Consider the following 22,235-nt stretch of genomic DNA (forward strand, 5'->3'; position numbering starts at 1 on the left):
AGGGCAGCCCGTCACTGATGGGCACACAGGCTCCACGCGGCTCGTGAAAGGGAGTGTGGCTCTTGGGGGTTTTTCCAGGATGTGGGGAAAGGGACTGAGGGGCTAAGCCAGAAGCTAGAACAGCAAGAGGGAGCACTGCACAGTGCTCCCTCTTGCTGTTCCGGCTTCTGGGATAGCAGCGCAGCCTGCATTCGCTCCATAAGACGCACACACATCTCCCCTTACTTTTTAGGAGGGGAAAAGTGTGTCTTATAGAGCGAAAAATACGGTAAATGAGGGGGAGAATTATGAAGGCTACCTTGAGCTCCCTGGAGAAAAATGTGAGGTGTAAATGCAATGATAAATAAATATCAAATTTCTCAAGCAATGAAATAATTCCTGGCCACTTCTTCAGGTGATAAAGCAGTATGTTGGAGTGGGGGGGGGGGTCCAAAATATTCATTTCACCTCCAGAAGCTAAAATCGCATTGGGCAGACCCTGGATGGGATTCTACATAGTTTCGTTCATTCTTATCTCATGGCCTCTGTCCAACCCCCATCTCACCCCCATCTTTCTCCTTAGGTGGAGGAGGGGTGGAAAGAGAGAGAGATTCCATCCGCAGAGAAAAGAAACTTAATTATTTCCCTCTCAGTGGTTCTCCCCATAATTGGTGTCTTTCATGTCAAGATGATCTCAATTTGTATTATGGACTGTGCGTATCTTTGCTCTATAAAAGAATTGTCAAGTGCAGAAATCGTAGTGTACATTAAATTACACTCAGCTTTTACTTATTAATTTCAATAGGTTATTTGCTTCCCCCCTTCTGCCTTCTACTGAAAACAGCTCCTTTCTCCCCCTTTGTCCTTTCTGCCGTTCTCCCCATGCCAGAAAGCCTTCTTCTCAGAAGCTCTCGGCATGTGTCTGCTGAGCCCTTTGTACGCGTGAGATGGATGGCACTTTTGCGGTCATGCTAGGGATGTCGTTGGCCAAAGACAAGCAGCCCCTGCTCTGTAGTGTCAGGTGTGATCATAGAATTGCAGCGTTGGAAGTGACCCAAGAGGTCAGTTACTCCAACCCCCTACAATGGAGGAATCACAGCAGGTGAATGGCAAAAACCAGGTGCAAAGGCTGGCCTTTTATTTGCTGAGACAGCCAATGAAGCCTGACTTAGGCTACATTCACACAGGAAATTTGTTCCACTTCCCTACCTGTTGATTTCAGCATTGTATTTGACCTTCCAGTTGACATAAAAGCCAGCGAATGGAATATATTTAGCACTCATTTCCATGTTATTTGATTCCTGTTATGTACTGAGTTGAATAGGATCTAAAAGGCAGCAGTCTCATTGGTCCTAAAACAATAGGATTCAGAATGCAGCAGTCTGATTGGTTCTAGAACAATGCAGCAGTCTGATTGGCCCGCAGGAGCCACCCAATCCAGCTCCAGGTGGAAGTGAATCCACATCCTGATTGGCCTGCAGGAGAATCCCAGAATTAGCCAATCACGTGTGGCCCATTGTGTAAATAATGTATATAAAGCAGATATTTTTTGGGGGGGGGGACTTTCATTCCTCACTACCTATGAGCTGAATAAAGAGCCTGAAATCCACACTCAACTCCGAGTATATTTAACTGGATCAGTTCCAGAAAAAAACAACAACAACTGTTTCCAGCCCCTTTAACCCGGAAAATCGCAGAACAAAATTTGGGGCGCTATACCAGAATACAGTTATTTCCTGCTACTTTTGTGGGGGTGGGGAATCATAGGAGAGCAGAAGCACATAGGAGTGGACAGGGTAGAGAGTAGAGGAATAAATTGTCAAGTGACATTTATTGTTGTGTCACACCATGCCCAGCTGGTGTGCGTGAAATTTAGCACAATACAGTGATATGGCAGCTAAAAAGCTGCAACACAGGAACTGCAGTGTGAACGGAATGGTCAAAAACAGGGCAGAAGAAGCTTTAGCATTATAATCAACTAACTCAATCTTCCCCATGTCTGAAAAGCCTGGGAAGCTTTTGTAACATTCTGGGTGTGAGGCATAGAATCACAGAATGGCAGAGTTGGAAGGGACAATGAGAACCATCTAGTCCAACCCCTTGCAATGCAGGAATCCTTTGCCCAACATTGGGCTCGAACCCGTGACCTTAAGATTGAGAGTCTCCTGCTGAAATGGTCCTGCTGGTTGGAACAAGACTTTCTGTGGCCAGGTGGTGATACAAAGGCCATCTCTCCAACCCCACACGTGCATGTACACCACAAGCAGACACACCATATTTCAAGATTGAAAGGGATAAATTTTCACATATTTATTTTTGCCCACCCCTGTCTCCAAGAAGGGTAAGGTGGTGTGCATAATTAAGAGCATAAAAGGAACTCTACAGCAGGATGAGGCCAAAGGGGCCCCATCTCAACCAAGCAACCAGTTCTCACAGTGGCCACACAGAAGCCTATGGAATGTATCCCCCTTCCAATCTGTGTTGGGGCCTGATCTGTTCCTTCAGAGCAGCCCCCATTCAACCTCAGATGATCCAGAGTTGACCCAACCCAGAGCCTGGAACTGGTTTTGAATCCAAATGAAACATGTGGTCAGGAGCTGGGAATGATTATCCACCACTTGACAGCCCTGGGATGATCAGTGGTCACCTCAACCTGCTCCAGCTAAATCCTGAGGTGACCCAAATCAAAGTTCAGGATCCAGGATTCCTCTAGAACTGAGTGGAGATCTGAACTGCACCACACTGGATGTGGTGACATCACATTACAACATAGCCAATCAGATGTAGAAAAATGTTCTTCTATTCCACTTCTGACATTCAGGTTTGTAGAATTAAAAAAAAAACACAACAACAACAACAAAAAACACCAGAAGAACACAAGGAGTTGTAACTCTTAGTGATAAATGAATGTGCAAAAATCAATTCTTCTCATACCTCCCCCCCCCCCTCTTGAAACTCTTTCATCCAGATGACACTAGTCTGGGCTGCAGCCCAGGAGATCTCTTGCAAGGGTGCAGAAGGGACTTTTAGGCAGGTCTGCCCTCCAGAAGGTGAAGTGAGGCATCCCTCTGTGGGATTGGAAATGTCCCTAATGGTCTAGGGTCCAGGCAACCTTCTCCTCTCTCTGTTTCTCACTGGTTTAATTGGGGCTATGCTGACATCTAACCTCTAGTTTCTCAAAACCTTTCCTCTTTTGCAAAAGAGGTTTTGTAAAAGACGACCTGGATGGTTACCAGATTCTGTGTACAGATCTGTAGGCTCAGACGATCCCCTGACTCAAACTAGTTCGTGAACAAAATCCCCAAACTCGGTTCCATGGGTGACTCTGGGTCATATCTATGCGGTAGCTTATCTTAAAGTTTTAAGTGTCTATATGCTTATCGCATTTATAAATTTTAAATTTATTGTTGTACATTGTTTTAACTGTTTGTTTTCTTTCTGGGAATGTATGCCCAAGTGTGTTTTATAAGCTGGTCCCCGACCGTAATAAGTTATCTGTCATCTATCTATCTATCATCTATCTATCTATCTATCTATCTATCTATCTATCTATCTATCTATCTATCTATCTATCATCTATCTATCTATCTATCATCTGTCTATCTATCATCTATCTATCTATCTATCTATCTATCATCTATCTATCTATCTATCTATCTATCTATCATCTATCTATCTATCATCTATCTATCTATCTATCTATCTATCTATCTATCTATCTATCATCTATCTATCTATCATCTATCTATCTATCTATCTATCTATCATCTATCTATCTATCTATCTATCTATCTATCATCTATCTATCTATCATCTATCTATCTATCTATCATCTATCTATCTATCTATCATCTATCTATCTATCTATCTATCTATATCTATCTATCTATCATCTATCTATCTATCATCTATCTATCTATCTATCTATCTATCTATCTATCTATCTATCTATCATCTATCTATCTATCATCTATCTATCTATCTATCATCTATCTATCTATCTATCTATCTATCATCTATCTATCTATCATCTATCTATCTATCTATCTATCATCTATCTATCTATCTATCTATCATCTATCTATCTATCTATCTATCTATCTATCTATCTATCTATCTATCATCTATCTATCTATCTATCTATCTATCTATCTATCTATCATCCATCTATCTATCTATCTATCTATCTATCTATCTATCTATCATCTATCTATCTATCATCTGTCTATCTATCATCTATCTATCCAGGCCTCTATGCAGAACTGTGAAAACTAGAATCTGACTTTACTTTTAGGGGAGGGGACACAGATTATTGGAAGAGCATCTCCTTTGCATGTAGAAGGTCCAAGGTTCAGCCCCTGCAAAGCATCTCTTAGCAAGGGCTGGAAATGTCCTCTGTTTGGAACTTTAGAGAACGGCTGCCAGTCAGTGCAGACCATTCTGAGCCAGCTGGACCAATGGCAAAAGGCAGCTTCCTGTTTTAAGGTGGGAGAGTCAGGAGGAACTTAGATGGTGACAGATTCTTCTGCACAACTGCCAGCCAGCCAGCTATTCCTCCGCAGAGCAGCCTGGCATTACTGACGACCCCTCGACACATCCCTCCAGCCTCCTGACCTCTCCTTGTAGACTCACCAGAATTAGATCCTTCTTGCTGGTCTCTGTCAGACGGTGATTAGAGCCATTTCTTTCTTTCCCTTGTTATTATCATCTTTAGTGGTAGGCAGCGTTTTGGAATGCATTTCATAACCACTATCTAGATTTATTCTAATTGCACTGCAAACATATTTAGCATTTAGAAGCTATGAAAGTGGCTGACAAGTAGGTTAACATGATGGAGGGCTGAGCCGCTCTCACCATCGCTGTGTCTCAAGAGGGAGAACGTGCTCAGATGCAGTGTGACTGCAGTTCTAATCACACTTGCATTAAAAAATTGCAAGTGGCTTGACTCCTGGCTTGAGATCAGGGGGGTGGGAGGACTCCACGCTGGTGGGAATGATTCAGTGTTTTCCTGAAGCCCTGAGATGCATCAAGCAGAGCTAGAAGGATTTGGGGATTTGTGTTGAAGTCACTGTCCTTTCAAACAACAACAAAATTCCACCAGTCTTGTTATCGGCTTTTTAATTTTTATTTCAGTAGAATAACTTGGGGAGGGGAGGCTGTGTTTTGTTCTTGCTTCGGTTTAATACTTGCTGAGCGGAAGGTCAGCAGTTAGAATCTGCATGATGGGGTGAGCTCCTGTTGCTTTGCCCCAGCTCCTGCCAACCTAGCAGTTCAAAAGCATGCCAGTGCAAGTAGATCAATAGGTACTGCTGCGGTGGGAAGGTAAATGGTGTTTCTGTGCGCTCTGGCACTCACCATGGTGTTCTGTTGCACCAGAAGTGGTTTAGTCATGCTGGCCACATGACCTGGAAAGCTGTCTGTGGACAAACACTGGCTCCCTCGGCCTGAAAAGCAAGATGAGTGCTGTATCCCATAGTCGCCTTTGACTGCTGTTCTAGAAGGCTTCATTCTTTGCTCCCCGATTTCAGACACACTGAGAAAAAGTGGGGAGTCCCAATGATTATAATGGGTGCTTGTCACTTGACGGCAACAGTACCGAATGAATAGTGTCACCTTTGGGTGGGTCATTATGGAGATAACGCCATAGATTAACTTCTGTACTTCCTCAAATGCAGTGCTTTCGAATGGACTGAGTTCAGGCATTTGGCTGCAGATCTTCAAGTATACAGAAATTAGTTATAGAAAAATAATCTGGTGTGGGCTAATGTGTAAATCAGCACTTTAGGGAACATCAGATCTGTTTTAGTGTGTCTCTGTTTTTTCATTTTCCCAGTCTTAAATTCAGTTCTCCACCTGTCCATAACAGCTTGCAAATTTAAAAAAAAGACCTCGTAAAAAAAATTGCAAGCATTTTAGTGCAAATTTCTTCTAATGCATGCACTTTTTTGGAAAGCACTTTTACCTAATATAGTACCTTTTTATGTTATTTCCAAAAATATGTGCATTTTAATGCACAATTTACCTAATAAATGTGTTTTTGTACACTTGGTTGGAGAACTGTGTGGCAAAATCTGGAGAAATGTAGAAGCTGGCTGAACAGAGGCTGGTGTAAATCCCCCCCCCCCAAAAGGGCATTCTGGGAATGTGGTTGGAATGGGGGGAATGGACATATATGGCTACCCTGAACTTGAAGACCATCTTCTGTGACTCATTTGCAGCTCAACTGCTTAAGTCACCAGGGGGCTCCTGAATAATAGCAGAGGTTTTGCCAGTGTCACAACGTTTCAAACTTCTTATTGGAGTCAAAAAGACTGGGAAGCGGGTAGAGAATGTGGCCCCCCATTGCCTCTCTATCAGGCCACAGGCCTTTTTGAGCCACACTCCTTAGTGGTCCAGCTTCACACCTTCCTTGAGAGCTTTTTCATAGATGGAATATGTCATTGAACCCTGATAATGCCTGGCTGAAGAATAGAGTACTGTGGTACCTTGGGTTAAGAACTTAATTCGTTCTGGAGGTCCATTCTTAACCTGAAACTGTTCTTAACCTGAGGTACCACTTTAGCTAAAGGGGCCTCCTACTGCCGCCGTGCCACCGCCGCACGATTTCTGTTCTCATCCTGAAGCAAAGTTCTTAACCTGAGGTACTATTTCTGGGTTAGCAGAGTCTGTAACCTGAGATGTCTGTAACCTGAAGCGTCTGTAACCCGAGGTACCACTGTATGTGTAGAACCTAGCCAACTGTACAACAGTAACATTTACTGCAGGCATAGGCAAACTCGGCCCTCCAGATGTTTTGAGACTACAATTCCCATCATCCCTGACCACTGGTCCTGTTAGCTAGGGATAATGAGAGTCGTAGTCTCAAAACATCTGGAGGGCCGAGTTTGCATATGCCTGATTTACAGCTATTTCTCTGTCCAGTTCCACCTCTGGCTCCATTGACCAATGAGATGTGGTTCTCAGAAGCTAGCCAGAAGGGAATGATGCTCTCAGGCTTTTTTAAAAAAAGTTCCTTACACCTGAATTAGAGATTCCTTCCTTCCTTCCCTCTCCCTTCCTTCCTTCTTGAAATATATTTTTGATGATCAGTAGCTCGAACTATGCAACAGAATCATAGAACCTCTGCCCCATGTTTACAGGAGGACATCACAGATGGCAGAGATGCCTTCCACCCTGGTCAAATATCTTTCTGCAGCCACTACCCAAGCAGAGGTAGTTCTAAACTGTCCGCCTATGTAGGCCCTTGGCTAACCGTGCTTTTGCTAACCGTGCTCCTTTCTCTCTCCTTGTGTCTCCTCACAGATGAACAGACCGATCCAGGTGAAACCAGCGGACAGCGAGAGCCGAGGAGGTAGTTGCGTTTTGTTTTGGTTTTTTTCTTAGCCCCCAGCTCTGCACGTAATTGTTGTCTCTGGCCGCTCTCGGGCAACGCGCGGATCAATTAGTAACACAATCACTGCCAAAGCAAAATTCCCTCTGTAGCAAAGATGCTCTTTATTAAATCTCCTTCACTTCGCCTTCCTTTTGCTCATATTCAATTATTATTTGATTTTAAAAGGCAGGTAGGTGCCAACGATTGCTCGGGAAACAAATAACGGTCTTGTTAAGAAGTGAGCCCCTGGATGCTGACTTAACAAAGTTTAGCAGTCTTGACTGTAGCAATGATTGTCCGCAGGCAGCCCAACTCTATAAGTCTGAGCTGCTTTCTTGGTTGGTTAGGGCAGAAAGTTTTATTCTTCTTCTGCCTCTCTGGCCTCCTTTCCATTTGCTAAAGGGGGCCTCTCCATTTTGGAAGGAAGTGAAATCGGATATTGCCAAATGATGGTCAACTGGCCTGGCACCATTTAATCTTGTCCCTGTTGGTCCAGCCAAATGTTAATCAAGGTGTGATAAAATAATAGCCTACAGTCTCACTTGTAAGGAAGAGAACAGCTTTGTCAGAAGCAAAGGTGCATTGCACACTTTAATGTTTCATCAATCTAGGTGTCGTTAAAATCTTGGCTGCTACAAAATCCAGCTGCATCGTAACCGTGTTGTTGCAAGATGGCACCAGTTTTATTAGTGAGTGTAATTGCTTACGAGGGGGTCTGTTGATGTGGCAAAATGTATTTTTGGACTCTGGAGAGAAGAGAAGTTGGACATGTCTGATCTGGTGGATTTGCTAGTCCCAAACAGCAGTTGCAACCTAGCAGATATGTCTTGTGATCCCATCCAGTTGGCAATCGGAACGTGTGGAATACATTCACTTTTGGAGTTGTGATCTGGAGTTGTGTTGCATGTGTATCCAAATGGTGCTTCAACAAAATGTCAGCTACGTGTCGTCAGGGGACTAAGTGTGACAACCTGTGATACTCAGCATTTCTCCAGGCTAGTTAATTGGTGCAAACTTATTTGCAATGTTGATTAAATCCTGGTAGGTGCCTTTGCCTCTGGAAGAGCTGGGCAGATCTTGCTCCTCTGCCTCTGCACTGGCCCCCAACCCACTTAATGGCCCCCAAACTCCTTTGTTAACATTGCAAGTGCTATCTCCTGCTCAGCAACAGAAGCCTTGCAAAAGTTGGTTGATCTAACCTCATGATGAAGGGGAAGAGGAAATTTGTGATGGGGTGTGTATGAGAAAAAGGATTTCTAGCCCCTGAACTTGAACTGTGCAAGCCTTTTGCAATATATATATAGAGAGAGAGAGACAGTGAGAGAGAAGGCTGAGGGATGTGTGTGAGGAGACAGCCTGCTGTCTGTCAAATGGGATGCACCCAAAATAATAATCAGACCAGCCAATTTGCTGAGTGCTCCTTGAGGGTGTGTTGCCTACGAACCGGCCAGCTTTACTGAGATTGCTAATAAGCACACAGGTCGTGCACAGTGTTCCAGAGAGAAACCCCCCACAATTTGCAAAAAACTCTCTTGGCATTGCAACCGCCTCAGCTTTCGGGAAGGTGCTTTGGAAGGGTGCGAGCGCGTGAATCATTTATACCTGTCACACAACTCCCTGGTAGCCGCCCTCTTAGTATTTTAGCTAATTACCTCCCCCTCGTTCACCCTGCTGCTGCCTTGTTTACTTGCTCATCCCGGCTTTTATTATAATACGAGGTGCGAGTGTCAGGATTGAAATGGGAGCCACGTCGTGCCGATTCCCAAAAGGGGAGCTGCTTCCGGGCTGGCAGAGCTGCTTGTAGGACACCCGGAATCAAGGGCAATGATGGGGAGCTGAACAGTTTGGACCAAAGGGAAGGGCTGGGTCTGAGAGGGGGCGGACAATAAAGCTTGGCTGGGTGCAAGCAAGACCATTAAAATGCCAGCAAGCCATGCTGAATGATAAGAGGAAGGTCAACTTCATGAGTCAGGGGGTGTGGTCAGATGCATCAACAGGCAGCCCAAGTCTAGATTGTCCTGTCCACACCATGGTTCCTGAGAGTGAGGCAGGGAGCTTATGTTTCTGCCAAGCCAAGCAAGGAGGGTGGGGAGCTGTCCAGGAGGTCAGCAACTGTGGTGTTCAGGATAGCAGGGGAGCTGTCCAGCAAATAGAGCTGAGCAGGGCAAGGTGTTGTGTCAGCAGATGACAGAGGAAGTTCATAGGTGGCCCTGCTGCTTGCAGCTTAAAGTGGCTTGCAACCCAAAGCAGTTTGGCTGGTGCTGTGGGGCTGCACTGCTAGCTTCCAAAGAGCATCATCCTTGGTGTTTACCTGGCAGGGAAGGGGCATTGTGGCAGCGAATTTGAGGCAGTGTTGGGTGCATCCCTACCTCCTTGCCAACTTGCTAAGCTAGAATTTGGGCCCTGCCCCAACAGGTAAACCCAATCCTCCCTGGACCATCAAAGGGGTCCTCGTGTTCCTCCTCATGAGTAGGACTCTGGGACTAGAGTCCTTGTGGTTCCAACACTCTGTCTTTTGTTCTGTGTTGTGGACCACCCTGAGTTCTACGGATGAAGGGCGGCATGCAAATATACATGGGAATAATGCAAAAATTCAACAAAGCTTTGTTTGTTTGTTTTGTTGCTATTTTGTTAAAGTTGTTAATATTGTTTAACGCTGTTGTACTTTGTGAATCCTATAACATGATTTTTGGTGTAACTTGATGTTTAGCTTATTTTTTTAGTTTTTTGTTAATAGTGTTACATAGATGGTAATTGTTTTATTTAGGATTTGGGATTGTTTTACTGATGATTTGTTAAGTATTTTATACGATTTATGCTGTATTTCTGATGTTCCACTATGCCATTTTTATCTTTTGTTAGTAAGCCACTTTGGGATTTATTTGAATCAAAAGCAGCATAGCAATAGAATCAAAATAACAATAACAACAACAAATTTCCTTTTTATGTTTTTATTAGCTTATTATTAGAACACAAACACACACAACGGACAGATTTTTTTTAAAAAAAAATACACATACAGATACGAAACAAATAATAAATGTATATCCATATTTCAATAATTATTCTTTTGTAATTGACTTCCTTCGTCCTCCACACGGATTTAATTTCAAATTTGGTAAACTGTTTCTTTCTCATTTCCTTTTTCCTACTTTTTCTAATTTTTTATACTTTTACACCATATTTTGTTTTGCAAAAATTACGCAAAGCAAGTCCAGGTATTGATTTTAGGACACTGCTTTTTTTAGATAATCTCTACATTTTCCCCATTCTTTTTCGAATTATTGTTTAGATCAGGGGTAGTCAACCTTTTATACCTACTGCCCACTAATGCATCTTTCTTGATGGTAAAATTTCCTTACCGCCCAACAGTGCTGCAGTAACATCTGCCATAGAACCCCCTACTGCCCACCTAAAATGCCCACTATTGGGCGGTAGGGACCAGGTTGACTACACCTGGTTTAGATTGTCTCCTAACTGTATCCGCCATTTTGGCCAATTTAAGGCAATCAAATAATTTATCTTTCCACTCTTTTTTTGTTGGTACAATCTCTTCTTTCCAATTTTTTGCAATTAAGATTCTCGCTGTCGATGTTGCATACAGGAATATTCTCTTATTTTCACTTGCAATGTTGGAGTCTAATATGCCCAGCAGAAAAACTTCTGTTTTTCTTTTTGTTTTGGTTTTTTTAAATAAAGGTTTGTTTAAACATTTTCTTCATAAATAAAAAAATAATTTCCAATGTGCTGCAGAAGCTCTTCCCAGATGATGGTCTCAGAAGGTGATATTCAGTGCTAGTCCCTGAAACCCCAAAGAGTCTCTGCCAGTCAATGGAGAGAGTACTGTGGTAGATGGAGCAATGGCCGGATTCGGTATAAGGCATCTTCTGGTGCTCCTCTGCTTAATACCTATCTGTGTGGCCAAAAGTCTCCAGCTTGAAGTCCACACTTTTCATGCAATACCAGCTCCTCCAGCTCCAGGGAACAATGTAGGTTTTCGTGCCAGGTCATAGCATCCTGGAGAGAACAAGTTGCTGATTTTACAGCTAGGTCACTAGGAAACCTTCCTAGACTACAGCTTAGAGTCTACGTAATGAAACAGCATCTTGTTTTGTTGTCTGTAACTAATGGGCAACTGAACCACGAAATCCCTTCTGCTTACAAGTCTCCCTAGGGCAACCCATATTTTTTTTTAAAAAAAGGAAGGGAATTTTGTTTTTTGTTTTGTTTTCCCCAAACACTTTCTTATTGTGTCAATTCTTTCAGCGTTGATTATAATTTAGGAAGGCATCATGTTAGAATTGTTGTAGCATGCACATTCCACATGTACACCATCAGGGTCCCTGATAGTACCTAAGCTGAAAGGTGGGTCTCTGCCCTAAGGAAATTACCATCTCAGATTTGATGAAGAGAGGCCTCATTCATGCCATACATTTAAAGCAGTGCAATGCTGGCCCATGGCTTCCCCCAAAGAATTCTGGGAGTTGTAGTTCATTAATGGCTCTGAGAGTTCTTAGGCAGCTCCCAGAATTACAATTCCCAGAGTTCCCTGTGAAGAGGGATTGATAGTTAAAATAAGGAGGGGTGTGTTCATGCATACCACCTTGAGCTCTATGAAGAAAAAGTAGGATAAAAATGCAATAAATAAATAAATAGGCATGTAAATTAGCTGTGGTTTCTGTACTGTAGGGGGTTAGACTGGATGACCCCTGGGTACCTTGATTCTACCATTCTATGATTTTATGACATTAATTAGGTAAATTAATACCACAATACCTCAAGGACATCCTCTTTCCATATGAACCTACCAGGACACTAAGATCATCTTCTGAGGCCCTCCTTCGTGTGCCTCCTCCTCCTCGAGAGGCCCGGAGGGCGGCAACACAAGAACGGGACCTTCTCTGCAGTGGCTCCCCATCTGTGGAATGCTCTCCCCATGGAAGTTCACCTGGTGCCTTCATTACACACCTTTAGGCGCCAGGCAAAAACGTTTCTTTTTAACCTGGGGTGATCTGATTTACATCCTATGCCCTTTCAAAATGTGTGTTTTATTGGGGGGGGGGGCTATTGGGTTGTTGTTTTTATTTTTATTATGTATTTTGTGGTTTTATATCCTGATTTTATTCTGTCAACTGCCCTAAGACCTCTGGGTATAGTGTGGTATATAAATTCTAATAATAATAATAATAAATGTACACATAATGGTAAGCATTGTTTTGATGCGGTGGGAGGAAAACACGGGATCTCTGAAGAGAAAGGGAGTGCCACTGTTCCCATTGTTTCTTTCCATTTCTCCGCTTTCCTCCTTCCTTCCTTTCTTCCTGACTCGCCCTTCAAAAAGACTAACCTGCATTCCTTGATGTGAATGAACAGGGAAGTATGTGAGAGAAAGTCCAAAGGTTATTTGGAGTTCATCTGTTGCCTATGCTCTGTGCTGAGGGATTGGGGGGGGGGGAGAGGCAACTCCCAGGGAGTTCGTGTTGCATTGTGTTGCGTTCCAGCTTCTTCGGCACGCAAGTCTTCCCAAAACAAGCCATTCCTCTCCGGCGGTGTGGAAATGCTGATAGGATTCACTGCCGAGGGTTGATTGCAGTGCTTGTCAGATTACACGCATGAGGCTGCTTAGCTTGGGACCTTTGGTGGGGAGGGGAGGGGGGACAGGGAGAAAATGCATCGCTGTGACTGTCTCTAATGGATTTCGTGAATGTGATTTTTTTTTTGCTGCAATGGTTGTTTTAGGGGGTCAAACGGCAGAAGTTGCAGAGGCTGTTGCATTGGCTCAGGTGCATCACATCTGCTTTGCATGCTGAAGGCCCCTGGTTCAGTCTGTGTTATCACCATGTGGGGCTGAAACAAACGCTTTCCTGAAACCCTGGAGAGCCTATGGTCCTTGGGCAAATGGAAGAAGAGCCTACTGGATCAGGCCAATTGTAGCATCTAGTCCAGCTTCCTGTTCTCACAGTTGCCAACCAGATGTCTGTGAGATACCCACAAGGGCTAATGTGGTTTCCAGCAACTGTATTCAAAAGCATTGCTGCATCCACTTGTGGAGACAGAGCTTCTTCTTCTTCTTCTTCTTCTTCTTCTTCGTTCCCTTGTAGACAAGTAAGATTGTCTTCCATAAACACGGTTTTAACAATGAGTCTGTAAGTGACTGTGGAGGCCAATTCTGGAGACACACGTCCTGCCACAGTGGGGACATAGGTTTCTGGGCAGGAGTTGATCATGGTGTGGATTTGCCAAGTGTGCCTTCCTCTTAGCATGTTTCTCCCTTGCATCCTGAGTTTGAGCGTCTTCAAAGTCCATGACACCTTTGGCAAAGGCTGTTCTCCAACTGGAGCACTCAGAGGCTAGTGTTTCCCAGTTGTCGGTGTTTATACTACATTTTTTAAAATTTGCCTTGAGAAAGTCTTTGAACCTCCTTTGTTGACCACCAGCATTACGCTTTCCATTTTAAAGTTTAGAATAGAGTAGTTGCTTTGGAAGACGATCATCAGACATCCAAAGAACATGACCTGTCCAATGAAGTTGATGCTGAAGAATCATTGCTTTGACACTGGTGATCCCGTTCGTATCCAGAGATACCACTATAATATGGAAATTTAATTTAAAAAAGAAAAAGAGAGGTAGTCCTTTTCCATGCAGCAGATAGTTGAACTCTGGGACTCCCTCTCCCAGAAGACAGTGATGCTTACCAACCTGGATGGCTGCAGAAGAGGACTGGACAAATCCATGGAGGAGGAGATTTTTGATGGCTATGCAGTGCCTATAGAGTTGGAGGCAGAAATGCTTCTATATGAAAGCACAGGAGGAAAGACCTTCTGCTCAGATCCTGCTTGCATGTTTCCCACAAACATCTGGCCACTGTGAAAACTGGATGCTGGACTAGATGGGCCTGATCAAGCATCCTCTTCTTATGTCCTGAGCTCCCCGCTCCCTATTCCTTTAATTACAGCTCAGCCAAATGCCCTTTCTGAACTTGGGGGCAGGTGAACAGCTCTGTGATCTCCTCTTCTCGATATACAGGTTGCTTGTCAATGAATTATTATGTGCATTAATAATATATTTATAGACATGCTACACAATTAATTTGCGAAAGCATTAACTGAACTCTGTCATTCGAGTGCCTTGGAATAATGGCTCAGAGCGCAGCTCCTTTATGGCTCAGAGTGCAGGTCCTTTATGGCGAGTCTGCGGCGTCTCCTTCTAACAGGCTTGTTATTACCCAAGGCTGCCATAACCCCCTCCTCGCATTGTGGTTTATAGCACATCAATAGCAAATGTGTTCCCTTTATTGGAAGTGATGTGCATTTTACTATAATATAGCGGAATTTGTGCAATCTATATAGATGCGTTAAGCATCCAATGAATTGGCTTGCCGAACAGTCACAATTGCAAATGCTTTATTGAATTTTTTCCCCTCCTTCATCTGGAGGTAGGAATACAGCTGAAGTTGCCGCAAATTTCCTGCTAAAATAGGTGGGTGGCGAAGACTTTTCAAAGATGCAGTATTTCACCACAATAGAGGGGAAATCTCTGATAGCCCATGACATCAAACTGGGTGGGATAGCTAATATTTCAGAAGGCGGGTCCAATATGATCTTGACGGGATGGAGAAGAAGGCCAAAACCAGCATTAGGAACTTTGGCAGTAATAATAATAACAACAACAATAACAATAACAACAATAATAACAATAATTTATTTCTATCCTGCCCATCTGGCTGGGTTTCCCCAGCCACTCTGGGCAGCTTTCAACAGAACATTAAAAACAGAATAAAACTTCAAACATTAAGAACTTTCCTAAACAGCACTGCCTTCAGATGTCTTCTAAAAGTCAGATAGTTGTTTATTTCCTTGACATCTAATGGGAGGGTGTTCCGCAGGGCAGGTGCCACTACCAAGAAGTCCCTCTACCTGGTTCCCTGTAGCTTCACTTGCCGCAGTGAGGGAACCGCCAGGTGCTTTTGAATTATGGTGCTGGAGGAGACTCTCAGGGACTGCAAGAAGATCCAACCTATCCCTTCTGAAGGAAATCAGCCCTGAGTGCTCACTGGAAGGACAGATCCTGAAGCTGAGGCTCCAATACTTTGGCCACCTCATAAGAAGAGAAGGCTCCCTGGAAAAGACCCTGATGTTGGGAAAGATGGAGGGCACAAGGAGAAGAAGATGACAGAGGATGAGATGGTTGGACAGTATTCTCAAAGCTACTAACATGAGTTTGACCAAACTGCAGGAGGCAGTGGAAGACAGGAGTGCCTGGCGTGCTCTGGTCCATGGGGTCATGAAGAGTCGGACATGACTAAATGACTAAGCAACAACAACAACAACAACCATACCCTCCAACATTTCTCTGGTGAAAATAGGGGCGTCCTAAGGAAAAGTGGGATAAGCTTTATTCAGAGTAGACCTACTGGGCTGAACTCACCTAACCAGTCCCATATGTGGAAGCCTTACACAGATCCAGAATGCCGTTGTTAGCTAACATTTTGTGGGTTTCGTCACTGTATTGACAGAAATGCCTGAGACATTTTGCAGCAGGGCGCACACACACAAAAAGATAGTATTAGAACGTCAAACGGGTGTTAGTCCTAATCCTGACCTCCACATGTTGGCCTGTGTAATGGGAATCTGTCATAGCCATCCTGTCAGTTAGACTATCTCTTAAATGCAGCTGGAGAACTAAGCAGTAAAGCAGGCACAACTGTCTGGTCACAAAGGGATCAACATCAGCTCAGCCCAACTCAAATCCTGGGAACAAACACCAGGTTGGAGATATTTAAAGCTCCTTTCAAGCCTCTGACTTTCTATTTTCTCTGCCTCTCTGTACACAAAGCTGTTTCTCCTTTCCTAAAGCCCCCAAATGCCAGCCATTCACAAAAAAGGGTAAATAACCATTCCACAGTAACACTGTCTCTACCTTTGGAGGCAATCATGAAGCTACAGAATTATCCTTAGGAAAGCGAAGGTTTGCTCCTGAAAATACAAATTCCCTTCCCTTAGAAAAGGTGTTGCTATCACTGCAGCAGTAGATGTGTCACCACGGAACAATAACATCCTGGCTCCCTGCTGGGGATGGGGCAGAAATTCATGTGGTTCACATTTTAATCAAACCAATACACCAAGTGAAGTGCAGCCATGTGTCTAAGTGCGGGTTCCTCTGAATTTAGTGATGAATTTCCCCAACCAAAAATAGGTATAGCTAACAAATGGACCTTGGTGCATTGGTTGCAATGGGTTTACTCTGAGTATGACTTAATCGCCACCAAATGAGCAACGTTTGATCCACAAATTCCAAGTAAAGGGAAATGTGTGGACTCCTTGAAGAAAGTTTGTTCAACTTCTCTAAAGAAGGACAGAAACCTTTCCTGTAGATTTATCTCAAGGAAGAACCTCCAAATTTCCCCCAGTTGTCCCTTGACATGAATATAGGAAAGTAGGAAGTTGTATTATACACATTCAGAGCATCTGTTTATCCAACTCAGTGCTGTCTACACTGAGGGTGCATTCAGACATGGAAAATTTTGCATTAGTTTTCCTGACTATAATGCTTGAACTTCCTTCCTGTTTTAGAATGTTCCTTTCACACTGTACTGCCTGTTGTGTTATGGAGCTGTGACTTTTTGAACTGCATACCAGCATGTCATGCTAGATTTCATTCACACCAGTGAGCATGGTGTGACACGACTACAAATGTCACTGGGCAACCTCACTACTCCCCACCCCCTTTCTGCACATGTGTGTCTGTTCCCCCATGATTCCTCCATAAAACCATCAGGAAAGGGCTGTATGTCAATATATCACCAACAATTTTCTCCTGTGATTTTCTGGTGTCAGGGGGATGCAAGCAGGTTTTTTTCTTTTCTTCTGGAAACAAATAACATGGAAATGATCACCAAACATATCCCATTAGCTTTCCAGAAGTGGCCTTTGTGTCACGTGAAAGCTCAAATATAATGCAGAAATTAGCAGTTAAGGCAGTTCTTGAGATATTGCAGTCCTGAGCCACATAAGGCTTTGTAGATCAAAACCAGCACTTTGAATTGGACCCAGAAGCTAATTGGCAGCCAGTGCAGTAGGGCCAGGATTGATGTAACCATCTTGCCTTGGTAAGCAGCTTGGCCGCCCAATTCTGCACCAGCTGAAGTTTCTGAACCGTCTTCAGGGGCAGTCCCATGTATAACCTGTTGCGGTAATCTAACCCATGGGTTACAAGAGCATGGACAGAAGTTAAGCTGTCCCTGCCCAGACTGGGGCACATCTGGGTCACCAGCCCAAGCTGATGGAAGGTGCTCCGTGCCACCAAGGCCACCTGAGTCTCAAGCGACCGCAAAGGATCCAGTACAACCCCAAGCTGCGTACCAGCTCCTTCAGAGGGAGTGTAACTCCATCAAGAGCAGGCAACCTCCCATCCATCATGGGAACCACCCATTTACCAGTGCTGTAGTCCTATCTGGAAGGAGATTCTGTTGTTGGCTCTCATCCAGACCATTTCCAAGGCAAGACACTGGTCCAGCACTTCCACTGCCACTCCTGCAGATGCAAAACAAAAGCAGAGCTGTATGTCATCAGCAGATTAAAGGTAAAGGTAAAGGGACCCCTGACCATTAGGTCCAGTCGTGGCCGACTCTGGGGTTTTGGTGCTCATCTCGCTTTACTGGCCGAGGGAGCTGGCATATAGCTTCCGGGTCATGTGGCCAGCATGACTAAGCCGCTTCTGGCGAACCAGAGCAGCACACAGAAACGCCGTTTACCTTCCCACTGGAGTGGTACCTATTTATCTACTTGCACTAGGATGCTTTTGAACTGCTCGGTTGGCAGGAGCAGTGACTTGCTTCACAGGCAGGAGACCTGACGAAGGTCATTCAGCCTGTTTCAAATTAAAAGTGGCTGCAGGCATTTCATCTTGTGATCCCAGATGCCACTGGAGCCTCTTGGGAGAACCTGGGACAGCGGAGGGCTTGGTTGCTTTGTTTGTCAAAGACAACTGGGCAGGTTTGTGGAGGAGGGGGCTATCAAGGGCTCCTGGCCTTCTGAACCCCAGTTGCTGGAAAGCCCAAGAGGGGAGAGTGCGACTTTTGTGCTTGGGCCTAGCTTGCTCATTCCCATAATAGGCACGTGGCTGGCCACTGTGAGACCAGGGTGCTGGACTAGGTGGGCTCTTGGCCGGATCGAGCAGATGCTCTTCTCAGGTGCTTACAGCAGGGAGAGACCCTGGGCTTCAGAGAAACAAGTCTTGTCTTTTCTGGCCGCAATCTCTCCGTCAGCCTCAGTTCCCCAGTCGCGGGGATTTGAACCGTTGACCTTCTGATCGGCAAGCCCTAGGCTCTGTAGTTTCGACCACAGTGCCACCCGCATCCTGATTGCTGATAACCAAATCCAGAACACGTTGGCTTTCTGTAACCCAGGATCTTGGGAGTCACTCACTGCCCTGGGTAAGAGGTGGGCACTGAACAGAAGTCGGCACATCCAACACTTTCGGTTTCCCTGTGTTTCTTCTTTTTGCATTCCCACTGAGCTACATCCCTTCCCCTCCCAGAGTGTGCAGCTAAGAATGTGAGAATGGTGCTGAAGCCTTTTCCTCTCTCCTCCTTCGCCCGGCTGCTAAATCCCAGAGCATTAAGCCTAGCATAACAGTGTGTGTAGGCAGTGCAGGCTGCATGGGCTTTAATATACTGCAGGCGGCCAACGGGTGATACTCCCTGTCTGAGCTCTTTGATGTAGAGCTGATATACCTTGGCTACAAACCTCAGGGAATCAATGGAATTGGGGGGGGGGGGACACCCTATTCTTTCAAGGACAGCAACGAGTGACAACCGTCGCCCGCCTACCAATTGGCACCCGAGCTCCTTCTGCCAGTATTTCAGAGAGTGGCTACTTGAAAGCAAGGTCATGCGAGCGTTATTGCTTTTCATGAATATCAGAAAATGCATCTCTCCCACTCCCTTTCTTTCTTTTGATCACATTTTTCTTTTCTCTCTTTAAAAAAAAGAGGGGGGGGCAGAGAGAGAGAAAGATGTACGATTGCTTTTTGGAATTTCAATACCGCCGTTCCTGAATGCACGTTAGTTTTATTCCTCTCTTCAAAGAAAACCTTGATAGCCTTAATACATGAATAGATATTTATATACACATAGGTAGTAGCTGCTATTCATAAAACACCTGGCAGAGGGGTTTTTTAAAGGCATTCCACCCCCCACCCCACCCCCCAAAAAGAGAAATACAGCTCCTTCACTTCTGCTTTGTCTCCTAAGGTTGGTCAATTTCTTGCAGAGCAAGACAACCCAACCTTGTACCCTTGGAGTAGCTAAGATTAGGGTCCCGTGCTTTCCACTGACATTGGAGGAATATGGGGAGATGGACTCTTCTCAATTTAAAATGGGCAAAAGGAAGACCACCCCTGTAATTAGACAGATACTGCTGCCTTGAACCTGGACCACCTCGTGAGACGTCAGGCTGGAATCCAAACTAGCCTGGGAATTCTTCCATAAGAAGAGGCTTCTGGATCAGGCCAATGGGATCCTGTTCTCACAGTGGCCAACCAGATGCCTGTGGGAAACCAGGAAGCAGGATTTGAGCACAGAACTCTCTTTTCTTGCAGTTTCCAGCCGCTGGTAGTCAGAAGCATTGTTGTCTTCTTCCCAGGGCTGGATTAAGACCTTTAGAGGCCCTAAGCATTTAAAATAATTTGGTGGCCCCCTATATATATATCTAATTCAAAATATAAACAATAATAAACTGCGAAATAAAATTTTATTTTTCAAAATGAAAAATAATGTTTGTTTTTGTACACTTCCGCTTTATTTATATGTGATAAATTTCCTCCTAAATTGCAAAATCTTTTATCAGGATCCTCAAAACTAATCTTAAGCGATGCGACTGTTTCTATACTTTGTAGAGATAAGGAATCCAGCTTGCCTACTTTGACTGAGAAAGTGAATGCTCAGCTGAGCAATTGGTGACCGTTAATGTTAAGAAACCTGGCACCTTTAGGCGCTAGGCAAAAATGTTCCTTTTAAACCAGGCCTTTGGTTGATCCGATTTACATCCTCTGCCCTTTTAAAATGTGTTTTCCCCTGGATGCCCTAAGCGCAAGCTTATTTTGCTGGATGGTTCACCTAGTCCTGCTTCGTCCATCAAATCCAAATTTAAGGAAGGGTCAAGAGTCACATGTTTTGCAAGCAAAAAGTCAAAGCTCAGCCCCTAGAATCGCCAAATAGGGTTGGCTTCTGAAATAACAGAGCACTACTGCAAGGCAGTGTGGACAATGCTGAAATACAATCCTGATTACTGCAGTTTATTAAGGGTGCTGGGAACTGTAGCTATGTGAGGGGTAGACTACAGTTCCCCAGATTCTTTGGGAAAGCCTTGTGCTTTAAATGCACGATGTGTCTTCAGCTTTTGTTTCTGACGACGTAGAAACTGCATTATACAGAGGCTGTGTACACACACCATGCACTTAAAGCACATTTGCCTTCCCCAAAGAATCCTGAAAGTTTACCCCTTCATGGAACGACAATTCATAGAATCATAGAAGAGTTGGAAGAGACCACAAGGGCCATCGAGTCCAACCCCCTGCCAAGCAGGAAACACCATCAGAGCACTCCTGACATATTCCCAGCAACCTTATCAAACTACAGTTCCCATGGTTATTATTTTGGGGTGAGGGTCATGTGCTCTGAATCAGTTAGTTTCCGGGCTCAATTCAAAGTGCTGGTTTTGACCTATACAGCTTTAAACAGCTCAGGACCGCAACACCTCAAGGACTGCCTCTTTCCATATGAACCTACCCGGACCCTGACATCATCTTCTGAGGTCCTCCTTCGTGTGCCTCCTCCTCGAGAGATCCAGAGGGTGGCAATATGAGAACCTCAGGGGCTTTCCTCCTATCTGGAGCTGCAGGGGACTTCCTCCATACAAAACAGATGCTTTATGACTGAGCTGTGGCCCTAAAACACACTCCAGAATATGACCCCAAACCCTCTGCAAAATTCAGGTGCACTGCGGCAGGTGCACTGCATGTCTGTTTGCAAGAATCATGCACCTCCTTTGCACAGTGCTGGGTGATGTGTGCTCCTAAGGCCTGATCTCTGCTATATCAAAGATGCTACAGCAGGGGACCAGTATCTGATGGTGCCTCTGTGCTGTGCAAAAAGACACGTGCCGATTAAATCATTTGTTATTTTATTATTTATCAAAGGCTGCTGAGGCTTCTCTTAAAGCTTTTTCCCCCAGTATATTTCAGCTTTTTACAAGATATATTTTTGCATCTTCTCACTGCAGGGAATATTTAAGTGTGTTGGGCTCTTAACTAAAAACATATATAATTTCAGGCAGACATCCGTTCCGAGGGGAACAAGGGCTCCCAGGAATAAAGCTAAACTCTTCTGAATTCCCCCCTCCCCTCTGATTGCTGTAATTCTGGAGGATTTAAGGACGACCTCCCTCGAGGCGCTGGGCGGGGAGCAGCCATTATCTAGCTGGAGATTGAATCTGAAATTTTCCTAATGGCACTCTTGGCATTAGGAGAGAAAAGGGTGGAATACCGAGAGATTGCTGAGGCCCCGTGTGGTTTCCAGTTCGACATTTCCAAAATCCACACATTCCTTCCCAAATGTATACCTAGAAGACATCTCTGTATCCTGCTCAACATTTCTCAATTCCTGTAGTCTCCTGTCCGATAGTGGTTTGAAGTGTTTGTGGGGGAGAGAGTGCTGGCAGAGGTGCCCAACCAACAATGACACTATGCTCCTCAGACCAGGGATAAGGTAAGCTGAACTGGCAGAGAGGTTGGGGATGCTCCAGGGTGGTGGTCCTGCAGTAGCCAACTCACATGAGCCAAACTGCCCGCCACTGCTCATGGCACCAATGGAGAGTGGAAATGA

General features: G+C 44.5%; 1 protein-coding gene across 14 annotated transcripts in view; it reads left to right on the top strand.

Annotated features, from left to right (window-relative positions):
* CELF4 (CUGBP Elav-like family member 4) overlaps positions 1 to 22,235 on the top strand; it is an 805,408-nt gene that overhangs the window by 485,171 nt on the left and 298,002 nt on the right. For all 14 annotated transcript variants that reach the window (XR_014556189.1, XM_083702825.1, XM_083702815.1 and 11 more), the window contains exon 3: positions 7,282 to 7,330. Coding sequence is in view for 13 of the 14 variants with exons in the window: in XM_083702825.1 (XP_083558951.1) it covers positions 7,282 to 7,330 (49 nt within the window). In the remaining variant the exon portion in view is untranslated. The remainder of the gene's footprint in view (positions 1 to 7,281; positions 7,331 to 22,235) is intronic.

This window comes from Podarcis gaigeae (assembly GCF_964106915.1).
Source record: "Podarcis gaigeae genome assembly, chromosome: 11".
NCBI classification, from domain to species: Eukaryota; Metazoa; Chordata; class Lepidosauria; order Squamata; family Lacertidae; genus Podarcis; species Podarcis gaigeae.